This window comes from Podarcis bocagei (genome assembly GCF_964188305.1).
Source record: "Podarcis bocagei genome assembly, chromosome: 2".
NCBI lineage: Eukaryota > Metazoa > Chordata > Lepidosauria > Squamata > Lacertidae > Podarcis > Podarcis bocagei.
In genome coordinates this window covers 88206308-88228386 of record NC_138126.1, presented here as the reverse complement: position 1 = coordinate 88228386, position 22079 = coordinate 88206308, and the positions used below count along the sequence as shown (strand labels likewise).

Here is a 22079-nt window from a genome sequence, read left to right as displayed (position 1 = left end):
AGACAAGAAACAGCACACTAAGTCTGTTGGAATCCATTCTTAAAGCCCCTTCCCACCATTACCCAGGGACTAGGTTGTTGCTGACCAGGACATGGTATTCTACCCAACAGGTACAAAAAGAAGCATATGTTCAAACCTTGGAAGAAGTGCTATGACTGGAGTAATGATGCATATGAAATAAAAGCTCGCCTGCGACATCTCAGACTCCATAATCCAGTAGGGATTGGTGGGAGGGTTGCAGACAACACATGTGGCATTGTAGATGGTTGAGAAAATGAAGTACAGAAGAATGCTCACAGTGATTGTAATTCCATGGGACAGAGTCTGTGGACAAGATGTGAGGAAAGGAACCATTATGGCAGCAAGTTTGGTCAGCAGGATGTTCATGCAGAAACAGGATGTTCATGCAGAAGCAGCCAGGTATAGATGTGCGCGCATATATATATATATATATATATATATATATATATATATATATAATTAACAAACTAGAATATTTTTCATTTCATTTCATTTATTTCATTCATTTATCATTTCATTTATGTGGCAGCAAAACATTTCAGCTTCCAAAACAAGGACAACTCCATTGTGCAAGTGGACAACTCCATTGTGCAAGTTCCATTGATGGGACTCCTTAGCTGAATCCTGCTCTCTGTTTTGTTAATCACAATAGCATGTTTATTATTTTGGAGACTAGCCAAATCTTAAAAGGGATGCAGAACAAGCTAGCACAGGGTACATAAGTTATGATAATCATTTCTAAAAGCAGGCAATCAGGAAGCTATAATAGTTACTGAAGGGTTTATCTACATACCCATGTTTGAATTTCTAAAGCTTGGTGAAACAGAATAGTAAGGAGAGCGACTGTATTGATTGTTGTTCCAAAGCGGAAAATGTCAATATCGGAATCAAGATATGCCTGGAAAACAGAAATAGTTGTAGGCTTATTGACTGACACAATTTTTGTTTCATTAAGAGCCGCTTAGAGAGTGCCTTAAATACTTACCAGATAAGGGACAAAGAAGCAGATAAGGCTCTGATAAAAAGATTCCAAAATGGCAACCCAGAACGTCAGAGGCTTGTAAACCTGCAGCAAATCATAACACAAAGAGAAACACTTGATTTTCAGTCAGAGGTTGTTGTTTGTTTTGTATTTAATGTGGCAGTTGAGTCCTCTGTGAAAAGAGAGAGTCAATACTCTCCAGTTTCCCCCTCCTTGGGGAAGCCATCATGGAGGAGAATAACTGAAAGCTTTCCTTTTACAGCACTGGGCCGTAAAAGCACCCATTCAGGCATAAACTGCGTGGGATGGCCTTCAGCAAGTCACAATCCCCCAATTTATGTACAAAGGGGCAATTGTGAGGATAAATGAGATATGGATGGTAAATAACTTTCAATACAAATAGTACCATGTACATGAAAAATAATAAATAACCTAAAGGTTCAGAATAAAACAGAATCCTATTGAGATACTTTATAAAACCAGAGAATAGGGTACAGAACATTATGTTTTCTAAAATGCTTCTGAAAATTCTTATTCTTCACATATTTAGATCTCATTGCATTTCTTTTCCCAGTGCAAGAGAAGTCACCTGAAGTGACTGTAGACTGTAGCCAAAGTTCCAGTTGTGCATTACAGTTTAGGCGGAGTAAGACTGCACAGAGGGAGGCTGCTTAACCCTCCCCACCTTAAAACTGCCCTCCCCAAACTGCTTTTTCACCCACTGTGTTGAAGGATATGTGAAAAACTACAGGGACTTGTGAGGCTTCCTTGAGCAAGAAAGGTGTACCTCTGAGTTTTGTCCGCTCTTATAAAGACCAGGCAAGCTCAGCAGAGTTCCTGCGGAAACATCTTTATCCAGGACTCCGGAAAGTATTGGTGGCACAGAAGTGAAAAACAAGTTGAAGAAGATCATTTGCCAGTAGTCTATCATGGCGGCTCCAGAGAATGCACAGAAGAACTGGTACCAGAACAGCAGGTTGACGTAGGTCTGGTGGGAAAATGTTTAAAAGGCAAAATACATTAGCTGTTTGTGTTAGTCAAGATATTTCCACGCACACTTTCTTACATGTGTACAGATGATAAGCTCCTAGAACACGTTACAGCCTGCGCTGTGACTCAGTTAATGCTTAAGTACTTTGATTTAAGGCAATTCAGTCCAAATGACTTCAAAAAATCCAAGTATTTGATCTTAATCAGGTTTTTGATCAGTCTGAGAAGCTAACTACAACTGAGCTCTGAAATTATTTTTAAAAGAGAAATGCAGCATTGGGAGTGGGGAATTTAAATAAAAGTGAGGGAAAGGGTGCTTGACTGATATTTCTGTATGATATTATTGCCTCCTTTTTCTTCTCTCTAAATCGTCCCCAAGTTGCTATTCCTACCATGAACTTCTAAAAGTGTGTTTGCGCTAGGTTTTGGACTACCATAGACAGAAATTGCTGCTGGGGAAATTTAGAACGGGGAAGCAGCTGGTGGGTAAAAGGTTTGAGAACCTTTTGCACTAGCACGCCCACTTTCTCCTGAAGCTCCAGGGACAATGCACCCCCTGCACCAACCTAACGGCCTCCAGCAAGTGGGTCTTGGGGTGGGTTGTTTTCTTAGTAGCAAACATCTGTACAGTGGTACCTCATGTTACAGATGCTTCAGGTTACAGACTCCGCTAACCCAGAAATAGTAGCTTGGGTTAAGAACTTAGCTTCAGGGTGAGAACAGAAATCACACGGCAGCGGCGTGGTGGCAGCGGGGGGCCCCATTAGCCAAAGTGGCACCTCAGGTTTAGAACAGTTTCAGGTTAAGAATGGACCTTCAGAACAAATTAAGTTCTTAACCCCAGGTACCACTGTATGCAGTTAGCCTTATGTGCTGATGGCCAGGAACCATTTATTTGCTATTCAAAGGTTGTTTTCACAAATTTAAACTCTGCTCTTGGAACAGCTCTTCAGTTTAAACATGTTCAACACCTTTTTGAATAGAATACAGAAGTGAGAAAACGGAAAAAAGAGAGAATATATAGTGTGTGAGAGACCAAACTGCAGGTGGAAAGATCCCAGCGCAAAAGAAACAACCCTTATGGATCTTGTTGGCAAAGTAGGCAAACTACAACCCAAATATTGCTGTTCCAGCCGACATATCCCTGTTCACAGGAATGGGATATCTAGTAGAGAAGGGTGAGTTCATGTAATACCTACCACCAGGTCATTTGAATAAGGTGGGTAGGACTGCATTAGACACAATCTTCACTGTATCTTCAAGACAGCACAGAAAAACAATACATAGAAAAATAGTATCAAAAGGGAAAATGGAATCCACGGTGGATGAGAGGAGGGGGAATGCGGGCTTTTGAAAAGAAAATGATGGGAAGGGAAAACTCGTGAAAGGAGTTTATTAAGGTGATACAGCTCTGATAGTTCCCATGGAAGACTTGCTTCTCTTCCATTCCTTCTCAAACCTGAGCTTTGAATCTCTAAAAAGTGTGATGTTTCATGTTACCTCCCTAATGGAAATACATGACTTGAAAATGGAGGTGTGTAGTGTGTGTATGTGTATTCAACAGTGCTTTCCCATTATGTTGGTAAAGCTGATTACTGTTGTTGCTAATTGCTAGCATGTGGCTCTCATCAAATTAAGTGTATTGGCAGGCTTTTCAGCCTAATACAGAGCCAAGTCCCATTCCGAGTAGTTATAATTTACTATTCTGCATGCAGAAACACAGCCAGGATGATACCTATGGTTGTAAGAACATTTTTTTCCTTAAATCATTATTATTTAAGATAGGGGATTATGACTTAGAAGTGTCTCCTTCTCAGCTTTTGAGGAAAAAATGGGAACAAGTCTCTGTAGTCAACTTAAGGGCCAATCTGTTTTTATTGTGCCTTTTTATTGGATGGTTATTCATCATTTCAGGCTCTGAATGTGATTTTTAAATGGAATGTTCTGTATGGTATTTTTGGAGCTTGTAAGCTGCCTGGCATGGATCCTTAATCAGTACAAATATGAACCTTCATTGTCATCATCATCTGTGGCTATGAGAAGAAAGCATTTGCAGCTGGCACAGAGGCAACGGAAGATGTCTGAAACTTACCACATTTTTATAGAAAAAGTATATCACCAGCTTGCCTAAGCGGGAATAGCACCAATGTCCGTGAACTAGAAGCAACTTCTTCAAGTGCTTGAATTGAGATATGGCAAAATCACTGGCCATGACAGCCTGAAACAGAAATGAAAAGAAGAGATTTATTTCCTCTGCTTTATCTGACCCCAAAACAAACCAAAGACAGGCAAACACCAACCAGCTGGGCAAAAGCAATGACTGGGAGGAAGTGCAAAATGTTTCAAGTTTGGCTTGATTTCAAAACTGGCTATGGTTTCATTATGAAACTGCAAGCGCTTGCCTTTCCAAGTCTGTCACAAGAACGTAATCACATAGAAGATGATCCTATTCCAGTAAGAGGATAGGAGCAATTTTGGATGAGATAGCCTGAAGTACTAGACACTTGGGGAAAGTGCTCAAGGATTACTATTTAATTCAGCAGTTTTCTACAGGCAGTGGAATCCTGTGTGGAGGCTGCCGGACATGGTGAGGTTTAAATCGCAACCTGCCTCTGGGTTTCCAGTGACTCAGCATCACTTCTCTGCATTATTGGGATAAGAAGCGAGGCAGGGAACTGTTTCTAGCCCTGGACATTAGCATGAAGAACAGTGATATTTTAAGTCAAGGCAAGCACATAAGCGCTTTGATTAATTGTGAAGACAGGACATTTCACCTTGGTTTATTAGCATATTATGTCAGATAGCCATAATGATAGCTTACGTTCATGTTATACACAGAATACACCCGTCTATAAATTCTGAACGCTGATGACAAATGCCCCAGCAGTAGCTGCCAAAGACAAAGGAATACACTTCAGTTATTATGTATACCTGCATCCCTTCTTGTCCTGAAATACCGATTCCAACATTAGCTGCCTGAATCATACTTACATCATTGGCACCATCACCTAAAAAAGTGGGAAACAGCAATAGTTGAAACAAATTGTAAGTTAATGCAAAGGGCTATATTCAACATAGCATAGAGTTGCAGGTTCCATCTGCAAGGATTTATTCTTGCATAAATGCATGTTCTTCTGCTAAATTTGTTCTGGGTTCAAGGTGAGGAGAAGGGGAGGGCACCCCATTGCACAAGTGGTAATACTTGTGTTGAATACCACCCTTGATGTCAAATGGTTAAGAAGGCAACTTGGGTTCACGCAAGAGGCTTGTTTCAGCCTGGTGGAATTATTGACTCATCCCCTTTTGAACAGCTGGGTGCCGCCCTCACTGCAAAGGCATGTCACTAGCTGCTTTTAAAACTCTGTTTGGCTTCAAATGCACCTTGTCAAATGGCTTGGGGTCTACTGCCTGAGTAAATTAACCATATAAAGCCTCTTGAGCTCATGAGTCGAGTTCCTCAATTCTTTGGAACTTGACTAAAATGCCTCTATAAAGTTGTTGTGTTACAGCAATACCTCAGAGCTGTGATCAGTTAAATATTATGAGTAAGCCACTTTACACTCACACCTGACATCACATTTCAAACAATCTGGTATTGCTGAAGGCTGATTTACACATGCACATCACTTGACAACTTGCGCTTAGACATGCAAACAGCTGCTATTGACAATAAATGTGCATGATGGTAGATGAGGCGATATTTAACAGTTGGTGTTAGATCTGTAATGGTGTTAGATCTGTGATGGATGCAAGTTAGTACATAATGTGCCACTGGTTCCTCTGAGTAAATGGACATATTTGCCCCTCTGGTGTAGGATACGAGATGGCTTTAGCATTCACATTTCAAGCTAAATAGCAGCCAAGTCATGAGATCATGATGCTCAAATGGCAACTACTCACCTATTGCCAACGTCATAACTTTCAGCTGACCCCGTACAAGTTTGACCACCATGCTCTTCTGCAAGGGGGTACACCGGCAGCATAAAACTGAACGGCTGTACTTGGCTAGTTCCAGAAACTTATGCTCAAGTTGTCCCTGGAAAATGGTATTCAGAGTTCTTCCATCAACCACCAGACCAATTGCAGGATCTGCAGTCACAGTGGTGGACATAGAAAATGGCAGCTTGATGCCAAAAACAGTCCAAGATATCCCTTCAATGCTTTGTGCCTTCTTCACTTCTTCCAATGTAATATCCAACAGTGATTCACAGGTTTCCTATGAAAAGAGAGTTGTGTTAAGTTGTATTCTCCATTGCACTATAAGCAGGACTTGTTCCATTATTAGAAAGTTTTGTGCTAACCTTTTTTTTTTTTAAAAAAGCCCACAGCCTTTCATTTTGTTTGCGTATCCCAAAGACTGGTGAATCTAAACCAAGTGTTGACTTACCAAAGCCTTCCAACGTCACTTTATTAAACATTTGGTAATGATAATTTCAATTTACTTCTAATTCCCTTTTTGAACTTAACTAAGTCATGACTTATCAATGCAACCATAATTTGTATCTAATTTGTATTATACAAATTATTAGCTTATTTATTTATTTAAATATTTATCTACTTCCATAAAACATAAAGCACCATTTAAAAATAATAATGAAAAATACAGATTTCCATTAAGGTGACTCTCTAATCAAAAATATAAATTAAACAGCTGCAAAGGCCCTTGTTTTACAATTTGAGAATTGCCTTGTTCATTTATTGTTCATAGGATATGCTATCCTCAGGGAATACATAGAAGTAATTTTAGTAAGTTGATAGCAAATGCATTCAAACCGATATCATTGCATGTATCTGAATAGACCATTCTACTGTATATAAATGTAGTAGCATAGCTGCTTTACGGTCTGATGATTAAACTGAGTCGCTGGAATTGGTGCTCAAGTATTAGGTGATAAAGATCCCATATCAGTACATTCCTTGTTTAGGGGCCCAATCCCAGTACTAGAAATAGATGGATCACTCTAATTCTGGTCTGGGTTAACTTTGGATGAATTCATTCATTCATGTCTGCTCTGTTCTGCTTCCACATTCATCTGCCTTTCTCTGTGTTTTAAATCTCCCTAAAAGCTAGTAAACACACATTTCAATATGCATTTTATCCCTACATGGTATTTAAATAAACATTTCACCTCACATTTCTAAATGTATTTTATCACAAACTACATTTTAAATACATTTGGTATGCTTTTAAAGTTGAGAAGTGTACTGCACCTACTGGATAAGAGTAAAATCTGAAGGGTAAGCATGTTTTGGTCTGCAAATTAGTCTGGGAACTTTGATCAAGTCAGAAATTGAATTTTCAGGACCAATGATAGCTCTCCCCTGAACTATACAACATGTGACCAGCCAAGCAACAGGTGCCGGTCACATGGGGGATGTCAAGCCCAGAGGTGCTTGATACCCCCATCCCCAGATTTCTGCAGTAAAAGGCAGACAGCACAAACCTGTGGTTTACTGGGTTGTTGTTGGTCCATCAGATTTGGCTGCTGGGCTACATGTGACTTGGTGGGTCCCTAGTTGTGCAGGCTTGCCATACGCATCCCCTGCAGGAATGAATTGATTTGAACAGGGTAAAGGCAACATTTCCAGTTTAATTGTTGCCAGTGAAATGTTATCTAGCAAGTAGGCTTGCCACACGCTCTTATTTCATAGGACAGTTACTTATTTTGTATACAAATCTATTAAGGGACAGACAGCAAGCCTTCTAGCTAGCAAAACCTCAATGCTATTTGGAGACAAGGCTTTTTGAAAACTGCCAAATAAGTGTGAGATATTAAAGCCAAATGTTTGTCTTCCTGAATTCTGATAACACAGCATAGTGCAGCTTCAAAAAGGATCATGTTTTCCCCAAATAACAGTTTGACCCATGTTTTTCACTTTAATGCTGCACTGAAGATGAAGGAAGCTTGCATGGCAGATCATTAAAGAAGTCGTCACAGAGTCCCTTGCAGGCCATTTGGACTCACCTTACTTTCAGTATTAATGGTAAAGACTGTGTCTCTTTGGTCCAGAAGTTTGCAAGAATATGCAATGTTGACTGCTGTTTCCTGCTTATCTCCAGTCAGCACCCAAGTCTGGATCCCTGCCTCTCTGAAAGCAGCAATGGTATCAGGCACTCCATCTTGCAGCCGATCTTCAATACCAGTTGCTCCTGGCGAAAAGGAAGAATGGGGAACCAAGCTTTGACTGAGCGTGCAGAGTGTACTTTGCATACAAACTACAGTGGTACCTCGGGTTAAGTACTTAATTTGTTCTGGAGATCTGTTCTTAACCTGAAACTGTTCTTAACCTGAAGCACCACTTTAGCTAATGGGGCCTCCTGCTGCTGCCGCGCCACCGGAGCACGATTTCTGTTCTTATTCTGAAACAAAGTTCTTAACCTGAAGCACTATTTCTGGGTTAGTGGAGTCTGTAACCTGAAGCGTATGTAACCTGAAGCATATGTAACCCGAGGTACCACTGTACATGGCACTGTTACAAACCTGTCCGTTTATTCACCTATTGCAACAGTTGCTATAAAAGATAAAGGAAAAGTAACTGAAAAGACGTAGGAAAGTAAGTTTGTGCAGTTTTTCTGCTGCATTTTCCCTCAAAGGTTCTTCAGGGCTAGAAATCCTCAAAGGGGCAGACTCTGTCACAGAATCACTGTGGGTGGTGATACCAGGCCCCAAGAGTAATTCAGTACTGGGGATGTGCTATCACCCCCCTGATCAAAATGCTCAGGGAGATCTTGAGATGAAGAACAAAATCAAGAAAGCATCCAAAAGAGGAGACATTGTAGAAATGGGGGACATCAACTACCCTCACACAGAATGTCAACGTATGTGTTCTAGCCATGACAAAGAGGTAAAATTTTGAGAAACCCTAGAAGACTGTAGCCTACAACAGTTGGTATTGGAACTGACCAGAGCAGGGCAACCCTGGTCTCAGGACTGAGTGGTTCCCAGGACCTTCTTCAAGAGGTTGGCATTGTTGAGCCAATTGGGAGCAGTGATCCTTCTCTGTTTCTGGGAACAGGTTTTAGCATGCAGAGTTAGTTCATTTGTTCCTACAATAGCCTTTGCATGCGAGGAAAATAGAGAATCTTCTCTGTGTGCAGAACTAAGTTTAGATTCACTCATTATACTCATAATTTGTGCCAGCACTTAGGCATCAGTGCACAGTACTGTGCAGGTAGTAATCTTTTTGGTTTTTTCACCTGCTCATAATCACCAGATCATAACCTATGTCTTCAAAGATGCCATAGCATCACAAGAAAGATACAAAACTGAACTGAACATTGACCCTTTTAATTCACTAAACAGATCAGCTCCTTGTCACATTAAAGAAAGTAGGGAAGTTATATTACATTTCTTTGTTTGAGATGCTCAAAAACTAAGGTAAGAGGCCAAATGAATGCTAAAGGTAATTAATGACTGAGAGAGTAATAGCATCTCTTCTGCCAGAGGTCAGTATTAGATTATTTGCAGTGATAAATGAGAGCTGAGATAGGTCTGACTTTTTCATGTGCTTTATTACAACTAACTTAACTCCAAATGAAGCTGCCCTTTCCTGAAGACATCATCTAGCCAGGGAAATCTGAGAGTTCTTCTGGAGATAGAAATCTGAGTGAATATTGCCACAATTTGTATGTTTGCCTGAGGTCAGGAATGGAAATCAATACAATAAATATTGAATATTAAAAAGCAAATTATTGCTTAGAGCATGGATGGCTAAAAGGTGGCAGAGGCAGTAGAGATTTATACAGGCGCAAGGGCCTTGCATTGTCTGGTCTGTACTACTACTTGTTTTTCTGATAATGTAATGCTTCCTAAATTCTTGTTTCTGTAGTACAGAGACAAAGAAGAGTTTGGATTTGATATCCCGCTTTATCACTACCCAAAGGAGTCTCAAAGCGGCTAACATTCTCCTTTGCCTTCCTCCCCCACAACACTCTGTGAGGTGAGTGGGGCTGAGAGACTTCACCCAGCAGCTGCATGTGGAGGAACAGGGAATAGAACCTGGTTCCCCAGATTACGAGTCTACCGCTCTTAACCACTACACCACACTGGCTTCAAGGCATCAAGGCATGGTGTGCAGCACATATGCACTGTAGCATGCACTCAAATGACACTGTTTCATGCTGTGGGCATTTGGGGCACAATGACCCAGAAGACTGGCTACTGCTGACTTAAAGCAAACTAACAAATTTTTGGTAGTTAAACTACATCATTAACTGTACTTCTAAAGGATGTGGTTATTTATAACTCTAAAGCTCTGCTTAGAATACTCTCTGTTCCAGTGGCACATAGACTACATTTTGTAGTTCATACATCGCATAGAAGTGGAGAAGGAAGAAGCTCCAGCAGCAGGGTCAGTCCAAGACATTTTGCTACCTGAGGCAGATGACAAGTGGACACCTTTCTCCAAACCTATGCAGAGAAACTGATGGGACTGGTAGTTGGGACGACATCCTCTACTGCACCTGTGGACAACAGGCTGGGGTGTGTGTTGTAGTGCAGGCCACATGGCTCACACTGCTCTGTTCTCCAACATATTGCTGCTGCTCCCCATCCCTATCCCCTGCTGCCTGAAGTAGCTGCTTTGCTCTGCCTAATGATAGGGCTGGCTCTGACCAGCAACATCACTTAGAACTGTAGGCAGGTAAGTTCTGTGAACCTCACTTTGTACATTACACTTAAAGTAATAAATTACTTCTGCAAAGCACACAAAATGTTCTAATTTTACAATGCATAACTGAGGAAAAAACTTACAATGTAAGTTAAGACTCTGCAACTGTATGTGTTTAAATGTATACAACATGCATACATATACAGTGGAAATGGATCAGATAAGATGATCTTAACTGAGTTTGTAGGAAATGCTATTGCATCCTTTCAAAACTCTAGCTCAAAACAGCAGAACGGTGATTGAAATAGGACAGAAGTTTCACCGAAGATGATTGCGGTTTTGCTTATAGGCAAGATAATGTATTCATGGATCAAGCATATATTTCACATCATGAACTCACTGTTAAGCTTGTAGATACTGTTTCTATCTACATACATAAGTATAGGTGTGCTTTGTATGTTGTTATATCTGGGTTGGGGAACCAGTGGCCTTCCAGATACAGTGGTACCTCTGGTTACGTACTTAATTCGTTCCAGAGATCTGTTCTTAACCTGAAACTGTTCTTAACCCGAAGCACTACTTTAGCTAATGGGGCCTCCCGCTGCTGCCGCCGTGCGATTTTTGTTCTCATCCTGAAGCAAAGTTCTTAACCTGAGGCACTATTTCTGGGTTAGCGGAGTCTGTAACCTGAAGCGTATGTAACCTGAAGCGTATGTAACCCGAGGTACCACTGTGTTGCTTGGTTATAACTCCTATCATCAGTGTACCATTGGCTACACTGGTTGGGCTGATGGGAGTTGGCATCCAGTAACATCGTGAGGGCAACAGGTTTTCCACACCTGCCTTGTTTAATTTGCAAAACTATGCAGGAAGATATTAAAGATGAAATTTGTCATAGACTGCAATGTTAACATCATTTCAAAGGCTGAGGCTAGTTTTTAAATTGTGACTCACTTCCAAGTAAATGTGCTTATGATTGGATACAGGCAATTCATCCCTTTAAGTTGCCAAGGATATATCATTACACTTTACTGTGTAATGAATTGTCTTAAAAGTTACCTAGTAATGTGAGTTTCGTCTCCAGATGTTGCGCTGTCTGCATGAGTAGCTCATCTCTGTTGTCAATAGCTGTTTCTGCCTCACGACGAAAGTTGGCCCATATCTGAAAGTCATCTTCACTCAGGACCTAGTACAACACATGCTCACAATTACAGATGGCAAAGACATTAGGTTCCTGCAGTGTGTTGGATTGTTTGAAGTAAATGTTTCAAACACAAATGTTTCTATCTGACATTTAGCTTAGTCAATAGACCGGAGTGTTCTGGATTGGCTGAACCAGGGTGCAGTGCCACAAAGCACCACAAGCAACATGATATAGGATTGCAGTTTAAGGTTCAAGCACATTTCCTTGGGAGTAAATCTCATTAAACTCAGCATGTTTACTAAGAAGTGTGCCTCAGTGAGTAAATTGCAATCCTATATCCATCTGGATGTTGGCCCCACTGAACACAATGAGACTTATTTGGCTTGGCAGTGGCGTAGCGTGGGTTGTCAGCACCCGGGGCAAGGCAAGTAATTTGTGCCCCCTAACCCGTGGATTTGCGCCCCTACCCCTAACCCCCAGATGTTGCGCCTGGTGTGGCCGCCCCCCTGCACCCCCCACGCTACGCCACTGTGGCTTGGGATGTTGTTCTGGCATCTAGACAGTGTGGGAGAAAGAGGAAGCTGTACAGACTTGTGGGACTATGTTGGGAATGCAAATAATGGTTTCAAGTCTGAACTATAGTTACTGCAAATCATGGTTTAACGCAATGCCTGAAATAATTCTAAGAATGAGATGCAAACTGACTTCTGTGTCATGATGAGCAGCTTCTCCTCCCCCCACCAAACACCCATTTCAAGATAATGTGAAATGTTAATAGGAACATTAAAACCTAAACAACCCTTCCCTTCTTCCAGCTCATTGGCTCCAGACCATAATCCACAAATGATGATCTTTGGAGCAGCCTTGGAATGCTTACACAAGCGGTGATGGGAATTCTTCACTGCTACTCTAATAAAGCAGAAAGAAGCTGCAGGTTTCAGGCCATTTATATCATGATTAATCAGCATAGGAGGAGTACAGAAAGCTACATGAAAGAGAATATTTATTTGATTAGGGATTTCTAAAAGCAGTCTGGAAAGAGTCATAAGAAGAGCAGAAGAAGAGCATTGGTTCTTTAGAGTATTGCCCCTTTTAGTAAGATTGTTCAGACGAAGGAAATAAAAAAAAAAATCTTTTGCTTACCTTCTTAGCGATGCATAGAGTTCTCAGGCCATCTTGTGCATAGAAATCTAAATGTTTCTGTGTTTGATCTCTGACTTTTCTTATTTTCTTTTCCATGGCTAGGTTAGCTGTGAAACACAAGCAGATTGATGCTTATTCCAGTTACAGATTATGCCAAATCACCATCTCACACCTGTAAAAGCATGTTAATATTACAAGGATCTCTTCCAAGCCCATAAATGTGAAGTGTGTTGTCTCTGGTGCATAAATGTCATGTACTGTCAGAGCAGCAGAGCTGCTTTAGAAGCCCCCCTACTGTGCTCAACCAGATATCACTTTCCTTTTAGGACCGAGTTCTTAGAAGACATCTATCTATCTATCTATCTATCTATCTATCTATCTATCTATCATCTATCTATCTATCTATCTATCTATCTATCTATCATCTATCTATCTATCTATCTATCTATCTATCTATCATCTATCATCTATCATCTATCTATCATCTCTCTATCTATCTATCTATCTATCTATCTATCTATCTATCTATCTATCTATCATCTATCTATCTATCTATCTATCATCTATCTATCTATCTATCTATCTATCTATCTATCTATCTATCATCTATCATCTATCATCTATCTATCATCTATCTATCTATCTATCATCTATCTATCATCTATCTATCTATCTATCTATCTATCTATCTATCATCATCTATCTATCTATATCTATCTATCTATCATCTATCATCTATCTATCATCTATCTATCTATCTATCTATCTATCTATCTATCTATCTATCTATCATCTATCTATCTATCATCTATCTATCTATCTATCTATCTATCTATCTATCATCTATCTATCTATCTATCTATCTATCTATCTATCTATCTATCTATCTATCATCTATCTATCATCTATCTATCTATCACAGCAGAAATGGTCATTGATTGACACTGATTTGCTGGCATCCATAATGCTAAAAAGAAGCTTTTTTCACCTCAACTCCTGGAACAATATAACAAAAACTCTTTTCCTGTTTTTGTAAATAAAAAAAGCAATGAATGACTGGATAAGCAGGTACACAGAACTTGTGAAACTTTAAAATAAGCAAGTATTACAGCAGGGATGTAACACTCCATATGTTGTCAGACTCCAAATCCCATCAGCCCCAGTCAGCATGGCCAATGGTCAGGGACGATGGGAGTTGTAGTCCACGAAAACCTGGAGGACCCAAGCACCCAATTTCTATCTTACAACCCGCATGAATCATAGGGGGAAAGGTAAGGCTAAGAGCTGGAGCAGGCTCCAGGGAGATCCCTCAGGATCCTTCCCACACTACAATTCTATGATTCCATATAATGCAGCATTAAGTCCTATTGAAATCACCCTTTCAGCACTTAATTGTAGGGGGACTTTAGTGCACTTGCTTTTCTCTAGCCTGGGACCACTATAGTTGACATCTCACTGCTACATAGGACTTGTCCAAACTTCTGCTTGTCCCATCACTAGAAAGCATGGGTCTGAGTAGTTTTCCACTTGTCCATGCTTTCTAGGCATGGATCCAAGCAGCTCTGCTCTTGCCCCACTGCTTTCCCCAGGAAAACCCGCTGTTTACTAATAAGTCAATATGGAGAAAACCCAATCTGGAGTGAAAGTCAATCTGAAGAAAACCCGATTGACATTTGTTCCAGTGCAGCAGTAAAGAACTGGTTTCTCCAGGGGGGAGCTGCAAGGCAACGGCAAGTCTGGATGTCACTGCCTATCTGGCCCAATAGTTAGAGCATCACAGTGTGCAAGATAATTGTGGTATTATTGCAGATCTCATAAAGCCTATTCATTTTGGCTTCCCAATTAGGCTGCTCTACATGTTATACAGGGGTCAGCAAACTTTTTCAGCAGGGGGCCAGTCCACTGTCCCTCAGACATTGAGGGGGGCTGGACTGTATTTTGAAAAAATAATAATGAACGAATTCCTATGCCCCACAAATAACCCAGAGATGCATTTTAAATAAAAGGACACATTCTACGTGTGTAAAAACAAGCTGATTCTCGGACCGTCTGCGGGCCAGATTTAGAAGGCGATTGGGCCAGATCCGGTCCCCGGGCCTTAGTTTGCCTACTCATGCTCTCTCTGCACTATGGCTTGTATGGTTAACACCTTTACTTCCATTGTAGTTTTGTAGACAGGAACTATATTTCATGCAACCTAGGCTACACATTCTCAATAGATAGTTTCTTGGCAAATGCAAAAAATTACCTCTGGAAGGTTCTTCCAATAAGTCCATTATGACAGAGTCAGCCCCTTTGGTGTAGACAATTATCTCGCCAGTATGGGGATGCCTCACCACCACTGACATTCTTTTTCTGTTGGAGTCAAATCCCAAAGTGAACAAGAGGTCAAAGGTCAGGAGGGTGCCCTCTGGCAGCCTCACAGTCACTTGTTCAGCAGTCCTGGACACTAATGTAAACTGGTAAGCCCGGGCTGCATGGACAAGAGCAGCTTCATCTGGGCTTTCAGCCTCATAACAAAACTCTACTTGGGAAGCTCCCTGGTAAGCCGCCCCACAGATCTCCGCTGGAATGGGATCGCTGTCTCCAAAGGTGTCTTTCTCAGTGACTGAATCTCTTCTAAAACTGTAATCATCTGCTAAAGTGGAACAACTCTGAGAAGAAAAATAATCTTTTGTTTCGGAGTCAGCACAGACTCTGGTGGTTTCTGTAGTCAAACTCTCTCCTAAGTCTGAATTTGACTGAGCTGATGAAAGAGACTGGCTGAGGCTTGCCAGCTTTAGACGCTGGAACAGCTGGTGAATTTTCTCCAGGGATAGTGCTGATGGTTTCATCGGTGATGGAATGGTAACCTTGAAAGAAAAGAGGGAATCAGGATTAATAATAGCTGAAATTATGTACTACAACACAAGGGGGGCATTTTCTAACCAGTAGAACACTGCTATCACCATACGACAAAGATGTATGCATCAGGTGATGTCTCTAGGTACAATGAGGGGCTCCTTAAGGGAGCATCTAGATTTAAGAGGGGTTTTGTTTGTTTGTTTGGTTTATATTCTTAGTATCAGAGAAGGAGATGAAGATTGAAACAACTTACAATGAGCAAAGGTACAGAGATAATTAAACAGCAACATGTACCTTTGAGAACCCTGCCATATACAAAAACAAGGCTGTCAACCAAGCTATTTCAAATCAGTCATTTGCCTCACTTTTAACTAGTTACTCAGTTAATTAATCAATTTGCATATATTAATAGTGCTTTTTCTGGTGATCCTAAATGAAGGCGACAGCTATTCTTCCATTATGTGTTCACAAAGAATTTAAGAAAAGAAAAGAGGCAAAAGGCTCCCATTCATTGGGCTGGATTCTGAGTTTGGGGTGTGTGATGAGGCTGGAGGAAGCTGACGTTCCCTTCCTGTTATCCTCATGGCAGCCCCCAGTCTCCAAAGGCTACACTGAGGCTTAGGGGACCCTGCTGAAAGTCCTAGGGATGTGTGTTTAAACTAGTGATTTCTGAGTTATGTTTATCCACCCACCCACCCTGTGCCTTTCAGGCATAATTTAAAACATAACATACCCTTCTAATGGGTATCTATGGCTTATTCATAACATTCAGAACCTCCTTTTGCAAGGCATGGAAACAAGTGGGTGGCACTGGGGTCATATGGAGGAGGAGGAGGTTGAGCTCCATACGCCTTGGCTCAAGCAAGAGTGTTTTTTTCAGAAGCTCATAACAAAAAATAAAATCTGTTTTACAAAGGAAGCAACTACCCTGATGAACTGGAATGCATTTAGAAGCTGCAATTAAGGCTTTAATCATTTAATCATGCCAATTAATCAATTGATGTTTGCAGCCATAATCAAGAAATATAGGGGAATACTATTTCACTTTCAAATTAGCATATTCCTTAGGGACATGAGGATAAGTTGTTAGGCAGGAAATACGAAGGGAGACAGAGTGAGGATTCTGCAGAATTATTGCAGACTAAAGGGGAAACCCCTCTACCCTTAAGCAGACTTTTTTTTTTACCTTTCCCCCAAAAGCAGACTTTTTTTTTACCTCCCCAAGTAAGTTGTCATCATAAAGCTCTCAAGTCTTTTATTAAATTCAACTCATTTCCTAAAAGAGACGTTAAAGTGAGAGATTACCCTTTGTCTTGGATCGGTTGCTGTGGAGACCACAACAGTGTTGCAGAGGGTCAGAGCAAGAAAAAAGTCTGTGATGGAGGAGGTGGTCTTTGCAAACATAAATGGTGTCAAAGGTTCAATCTGGCACGATGCATTTCTCACTTTCATCAGCAGCCTGTTATCTGGGGTCACGTCCTTCTCCTGGAATACATGTTACTCAGTTTTTTAAAAAATCTTCACATTGTTAGGATTGTGCGAAAAACAACCTTCTGCTGGGTGTTCTAGAGTTTCAAAGAACATTGCGCGTACAGAATCACAGTGTTATTATCAGCTTCAAAACCAGCGGGTACTAAAGAGTCAGAGAAATGGCAGGGATTGTGAGAAGGAAGTTAGGCCCATGGCCCACCCAAGGCTTTTTGCCACCTGAGGCAAAGGATAAGATGCCCCCTCCCCAATTCCCTACAGAGGATGTCCAGACCAGCTTTCAGTCTCATGGCATCCTCCACCACACCTGAGGGCAGCACAGGCTTGAATGAAGCATATAAAGTCAAAAATTTGCTTCTCTTTACCGTATCCCAGCCTTTGCTGCCTGACGCTGGTGCCTCCCTCTGGTTAGGGTTGCTGGCAGCATCACTGGTGCCTCACTGCCACTCATCTGGCTGTGACAGCTAGAAGGTCCTGTCAGCCTTGGTGTGCCAAAACGTTAGCAGATGTCTGATGACACTGACCCCTGGCCTGGCAGAAGACCTTATAAGTACTAGGGCCAGAAGGGGAACTACAGCAGTGGAGACTGGCATCCCTGTCAACCAAGGTGAACATAAGCAGGACTTGACTTGTGGATTGTGGCCAATTTGGGAAGCTCCTTTGAGCAGGCAAGGGAGAGTTCAGTTTGAATGCATGCAAGGGTAATTTCTCTCACTTTTTCAATCCCCAACACAAGGGAGCTTTGAAAATCTCTTATGGCTAAGTGAGAAAGAAGGGGCCACAATTGCCTGTGCAGATCTGCCCACAAGCATCTGGATCAGGACTGTTGCCTCAAAGTTTTTCTTTTAAAAAGTCTGGATTTAATTTTGGTGATTCCTTTGACAGCTGCTAGTGCAAACGCTTTCTATTAAAACCTCAACATCAGATGTGCTCTTTTGCCGCTTATCAGATTTCTTGGCAATAGGCTTAAGAGGCAGGTGTTTGCAGGAGATGTTGTACTGACCTTTAGTCAGGAACTACTGAATCTTCTCAGCAGTGTTAAATTCTTCCATTGTCATTCTACCTGAGGCTACCACTTTTTATGCCTTGCACATAGCGCTAGGAAACCTGACATTTCGTAAGCAAAACCCATAAACTGTACTGCACGAACCTTTGGGGGGGGGGGTATGAACATGGTGTCTTTTAGCATGAATCAATGTTTTGCTTAGTATTTATAGAAACCATGACGAACATTTGAACGCAGCCTGCTAGTGTGCATTTTTTTAAAAAAAAGAACCACACACTACAAAGGAAAACTTGTTACTGCTGTTATGCTTTAAAAATATTTAGTCTGTTGTTGTCGTGTGTGTATTTTAGCTGGAGCTTAGGGCTTATTCACACTTCCTTTTGTCTTGCTGCTTCTCCGCTGGGGAAACTGCTCTTTAGGCGCTCAATTGGAACAAAAGGCAATACCAGTTTTCTCCAGATTGCCATTTGTTCTGATCTATTCCTAAAGACTTTATAATTAAAAGAAGCAAAAAGTCTTACTTACAATGGTACTGCTAAATGCCACTTGAGACTGAGAGATGCCACCCAGAGATCTCTGCCTTGTGTGTCCCTGAAACCGAGCCCGAGCACTCTGCCACCTCCTCAAGGGCTTAGCAGTGCTGTTCCGCCTGAGAATTTCTCCACTATTGTTTGGAGGTAGACTCAAATGTTTCGCCCATTCTTCAGCATCTGAATCCAACTCCTTGTACGTTTCTAGTCTCTTGGCTATAAGAGATAAAATAAATGTGCTGCATTACCACCATCATTATTTGAAGGGACTCTCAGACAATACTTCTGTCCAACTTCATGCAGACCTCCTCAAACCAGACCCCCTGAAGGTTGCAAGGCCATGATTCTGTCCTCACCAATGGAGGACAAAGTGCAGAGTTTCAGCATGTGCGTGAGCATAATGTGTAGGAGCAGTGCACAAGCAGAGCTCTTAGCCCAGGTCAATGTAGTGTAGTGGTTGAAGAGTTGGACTTGGATCTGGTAGACGAGGATGCAAATCCCCACTCAGATGTGAACCTTGGACCCATCGCCAGCTCCAAGCCTCACCTCCCTCACAGGATTGTTGAAAGGAGAAAAAGGTGAGGGGGAGAAGAATGTATGCCATCTTGAGCTGCTTGGAATAAAAGCAGGATATATAATAAATAAAGCAAGGATCTCAATGAAACAAGGAGACACACAACAGCCTAAGCACCTTTGTCTCTGGCATCCTGGGCTTGCTTCACCCACTTATTTCATGCATAAAATTCAGGTTGGGAACAGGGCTATCTAGTACTCGTACCCCTACATAGCCCTGCATATAGCTGGAGAGTGGGCAAAGGGGAAGGTGGGAGTTGAAGAAATGGGTCACAAAGGTTCCAATTGCCGGAGGCTCCTCTGCTGCCAGATGGCTGTACTATGTGACCCAGCCTCCCTACCTGCAGACAGGGGGGGCACAAATCCCCTTCAAATGGCCTGGTTGTGCAGTCTACATCTCCCACCTCCTCAGTGACTGCTGGGGGATACAGGTAAAGCTGCTCAGGAGGAGGAGGAGTTTGGATTTGATATCCCGCTTTATCACTACCCGAAGGAATCTCAAAGCGGCTAACATTCTCCTTTCCCTTCCTCCCCCACAACAAACACTCTGTGAGGTGAGCGGGGCTGAGAGACTTCAGAGAAGTGTGACTAGCCCAAGGTCACCCAGCAGCTGCATGTGGAAGAGCGGAGACGCAAACCTGGTTCACCAGATTACGAGTCTACTGCTCTTAACCACTACACCACACTGGATCTCATAAACTTTCTTTACATCTGTGTGTGCTAAACATGGCTTTTAAAGAGGGAAGGAAGCTAAGATCATCTGTCTTCCAAAGCAACTTCCAGATTATATGGCAGAAAGACCATGTTTCACATTCAATGTAGCCCAGGGTTATAGAGACAGTACACGTCTTACCATTTTCCTGATGTGAGAATTCTCTCCCATCAATTGTACAACGTCGAAACACCATCTTATTCTCCGTCAGGGTCCCTGTTTTGTCAGAGAATATGTACTGAATTTGCCCCAGGTCTTCAGTGATATTTAGTGCTCGACACTGTATGGGTAAGTCTAGCTCTTCATTGTACAGGTCGATATCATTATGAATCAAGAAGACTTGACCTAGCTTGACTAGTTCAATGGATACATAGAGGGAAATGGGGATCAAAATCTGAAAGAGAACATTGCCCAGAATGTTAGAAATTCGTTGGAAGCAAGATTTCATGCTGGCTGCTCTAACAAGACTTCCTGGAGGGAACTAACTAAAAAACCCAGTAGATAAAAGTTGACAGCAAAAATGCCTGCACATTTTCTCATTGCTGTCTAGACTCCACAGTGAATGCATTGGTTGTGCTCCTAAAGCATTTGGATCACCAGACGCTAGCTAAACAGAACAAAAGAGATTTGGACATTGAAATGAACTGCTACTGAGAACCAAATAACTTTCCACCTTTATAGAGGAGTGATGTACTGCCAAGAGATTCATACTACAGGACAAGGATGCATGACTATGCAACAGAAGTCAGCCACAGCCATAATTTTTTTTCATACAAGAGTGTAGCAGTTGGCTTTTCCTTGGAAAGGAGTGGGACAAGGAGTTGGCTTTTCCTTGGAAAGGAGTGGGAGAAGGAGACAACTGCTCAGACTTGTTCTTTCTAGGTACGGGACAAGAAGTGTGGATTAGTCTTCAGTCTGTTTCCAGGCCCACTCCAAAAGCCTGGCTTCGGCCTTCAGAACCCTTCACAGTTTGGGACCACAACATCTGAAGGATTGCCTCTTTCGACATGTGCCCAGAGATTGTCATGAGAGGAATGTGTCATGACCGTCAACTAGAACAATAAACCTATTGACTTGTCAGAGGAACATGTGAGGTGTGGCACCTGGTAATGAGTGAAAGAGGCTTTTCAGGAGTGGCTACCCAGTGGTAGAATGCCCTCCTCTGGGAAACCTACTTGGTGCCTACTTGGTGCCTACTTTCATGCCCTTGAACACCAGGAAAGTACATGTTTGTTTTTCTAGATGTTTCAAATTTTGCTACAGCCTTTACATCTTTCTAATTTGGAGAGCTTTTTGCTATGGGGTGACCTATAAATATAGGAAATAGACATGCAGTATTCATGTGGTAATAATACACAGACATATTAACTGTATATAAGGTCAAACTCCCAGAGGTATCTTCTGGAAAGCTAATAATCATCTTAAATACAGTCTGTAAGGACAAGCTTACATTGCTCGTATTTGTTATGAAAAACAAAATATGTCCTCTCTCCCTCCCCGCCCTTGCTGAATGGGCTCAGTTACATTTCTAATGTAAAATATAACTTCCCTTTGGAGTTTTAAAAACAGCTCAGAAGGTTGTTTGTCATTCATAACCATATTTATTTATTTATTTATTTACATTCCATCAGCTACTACAATAAAATGGAAAATAAATGTCTTTTTCTTATCTCTCACATGGGCCTCAAATATCACTACCTGGACACATCTCAATCCCAATTTATCTTTTTATCCCTACACCAATACTGATATTCAGTGTTATTATTTAGTGTCATGAGAATTATTTATTCTTTTTGTTAGCCGGTTTTGTTGAACTTTGTTGGTTGAAGTATCAATTAGTTGAAAAGATAAAATGGAGGACAGGGCTCCTGCACCTTTAACAGCTGAGGTGAGTTAACTTGCTACTGAAAACCAAAAGAAGACTATTAGCATAATGGATTAAATGGGCTCCTCTACATTTGTGTGTGAGCACCCTAACCCTAACCTTTAGGGCTGCCATCCTAGAAATCGGGATGGGATCCAGGCGGATTTTCGCT

At 41.5% G+C, this 22079-nt stretch overlaps 1 protein-coding gene across 1 annotated transcript in view; it reads right to left on the bottom strand.

Moving 5' to 3' along the window:
* ATP10B (ATPase phospholipid transporting 10B (putative)) overlaps positions 1-22079 on the bottom strand; it is a 52026-nt gene that overhangs the window by 5164 nt on the left and 24783 nt on the right. Inside the window, exons 7-20 of the mRNA XM_081184727.1 lie at positions 20185-20437; positions 18754-18974; positions 17040-17219; positions 15139-15742; positions 12891-12997; positions 11663-11789; positions 7960-8144; positions 5894-6209; positions 4925-5001; positions 4086-4211; positions 1791-1991; positions 1007-1087; positions 815-919; positions 137-324 (exon numbers count right to left, since the gene is read on the bottom strand). Coding sequence (XP_081040853.1) covers positions 137-324; positions 815-919; positions 1007-1087; positions 1791-1991; positions 4086-4211; positions 4925-5001; positions 5894-6209; positions 7960-8144; positions 11663-11789; positions 12891-12997; positions 15139-15742; positions 17040-17219; positions 18754-18974; positions 20185-20437 — 2771 coding nt within the window. The remainder of the gene's footprint in view (positions 1-136; positions 325-814; positions 920-1006; positions 1088-1790; positions 1992-4085; positions 4212-4924; positions 5002-5893; positions 6210-7959; positions 8145-11662; positions 11790-12890; positions 12998-15138; positions 15743-17039; positions 17220-18753; positions 18975-20184; positions 20438-22079) is intronic.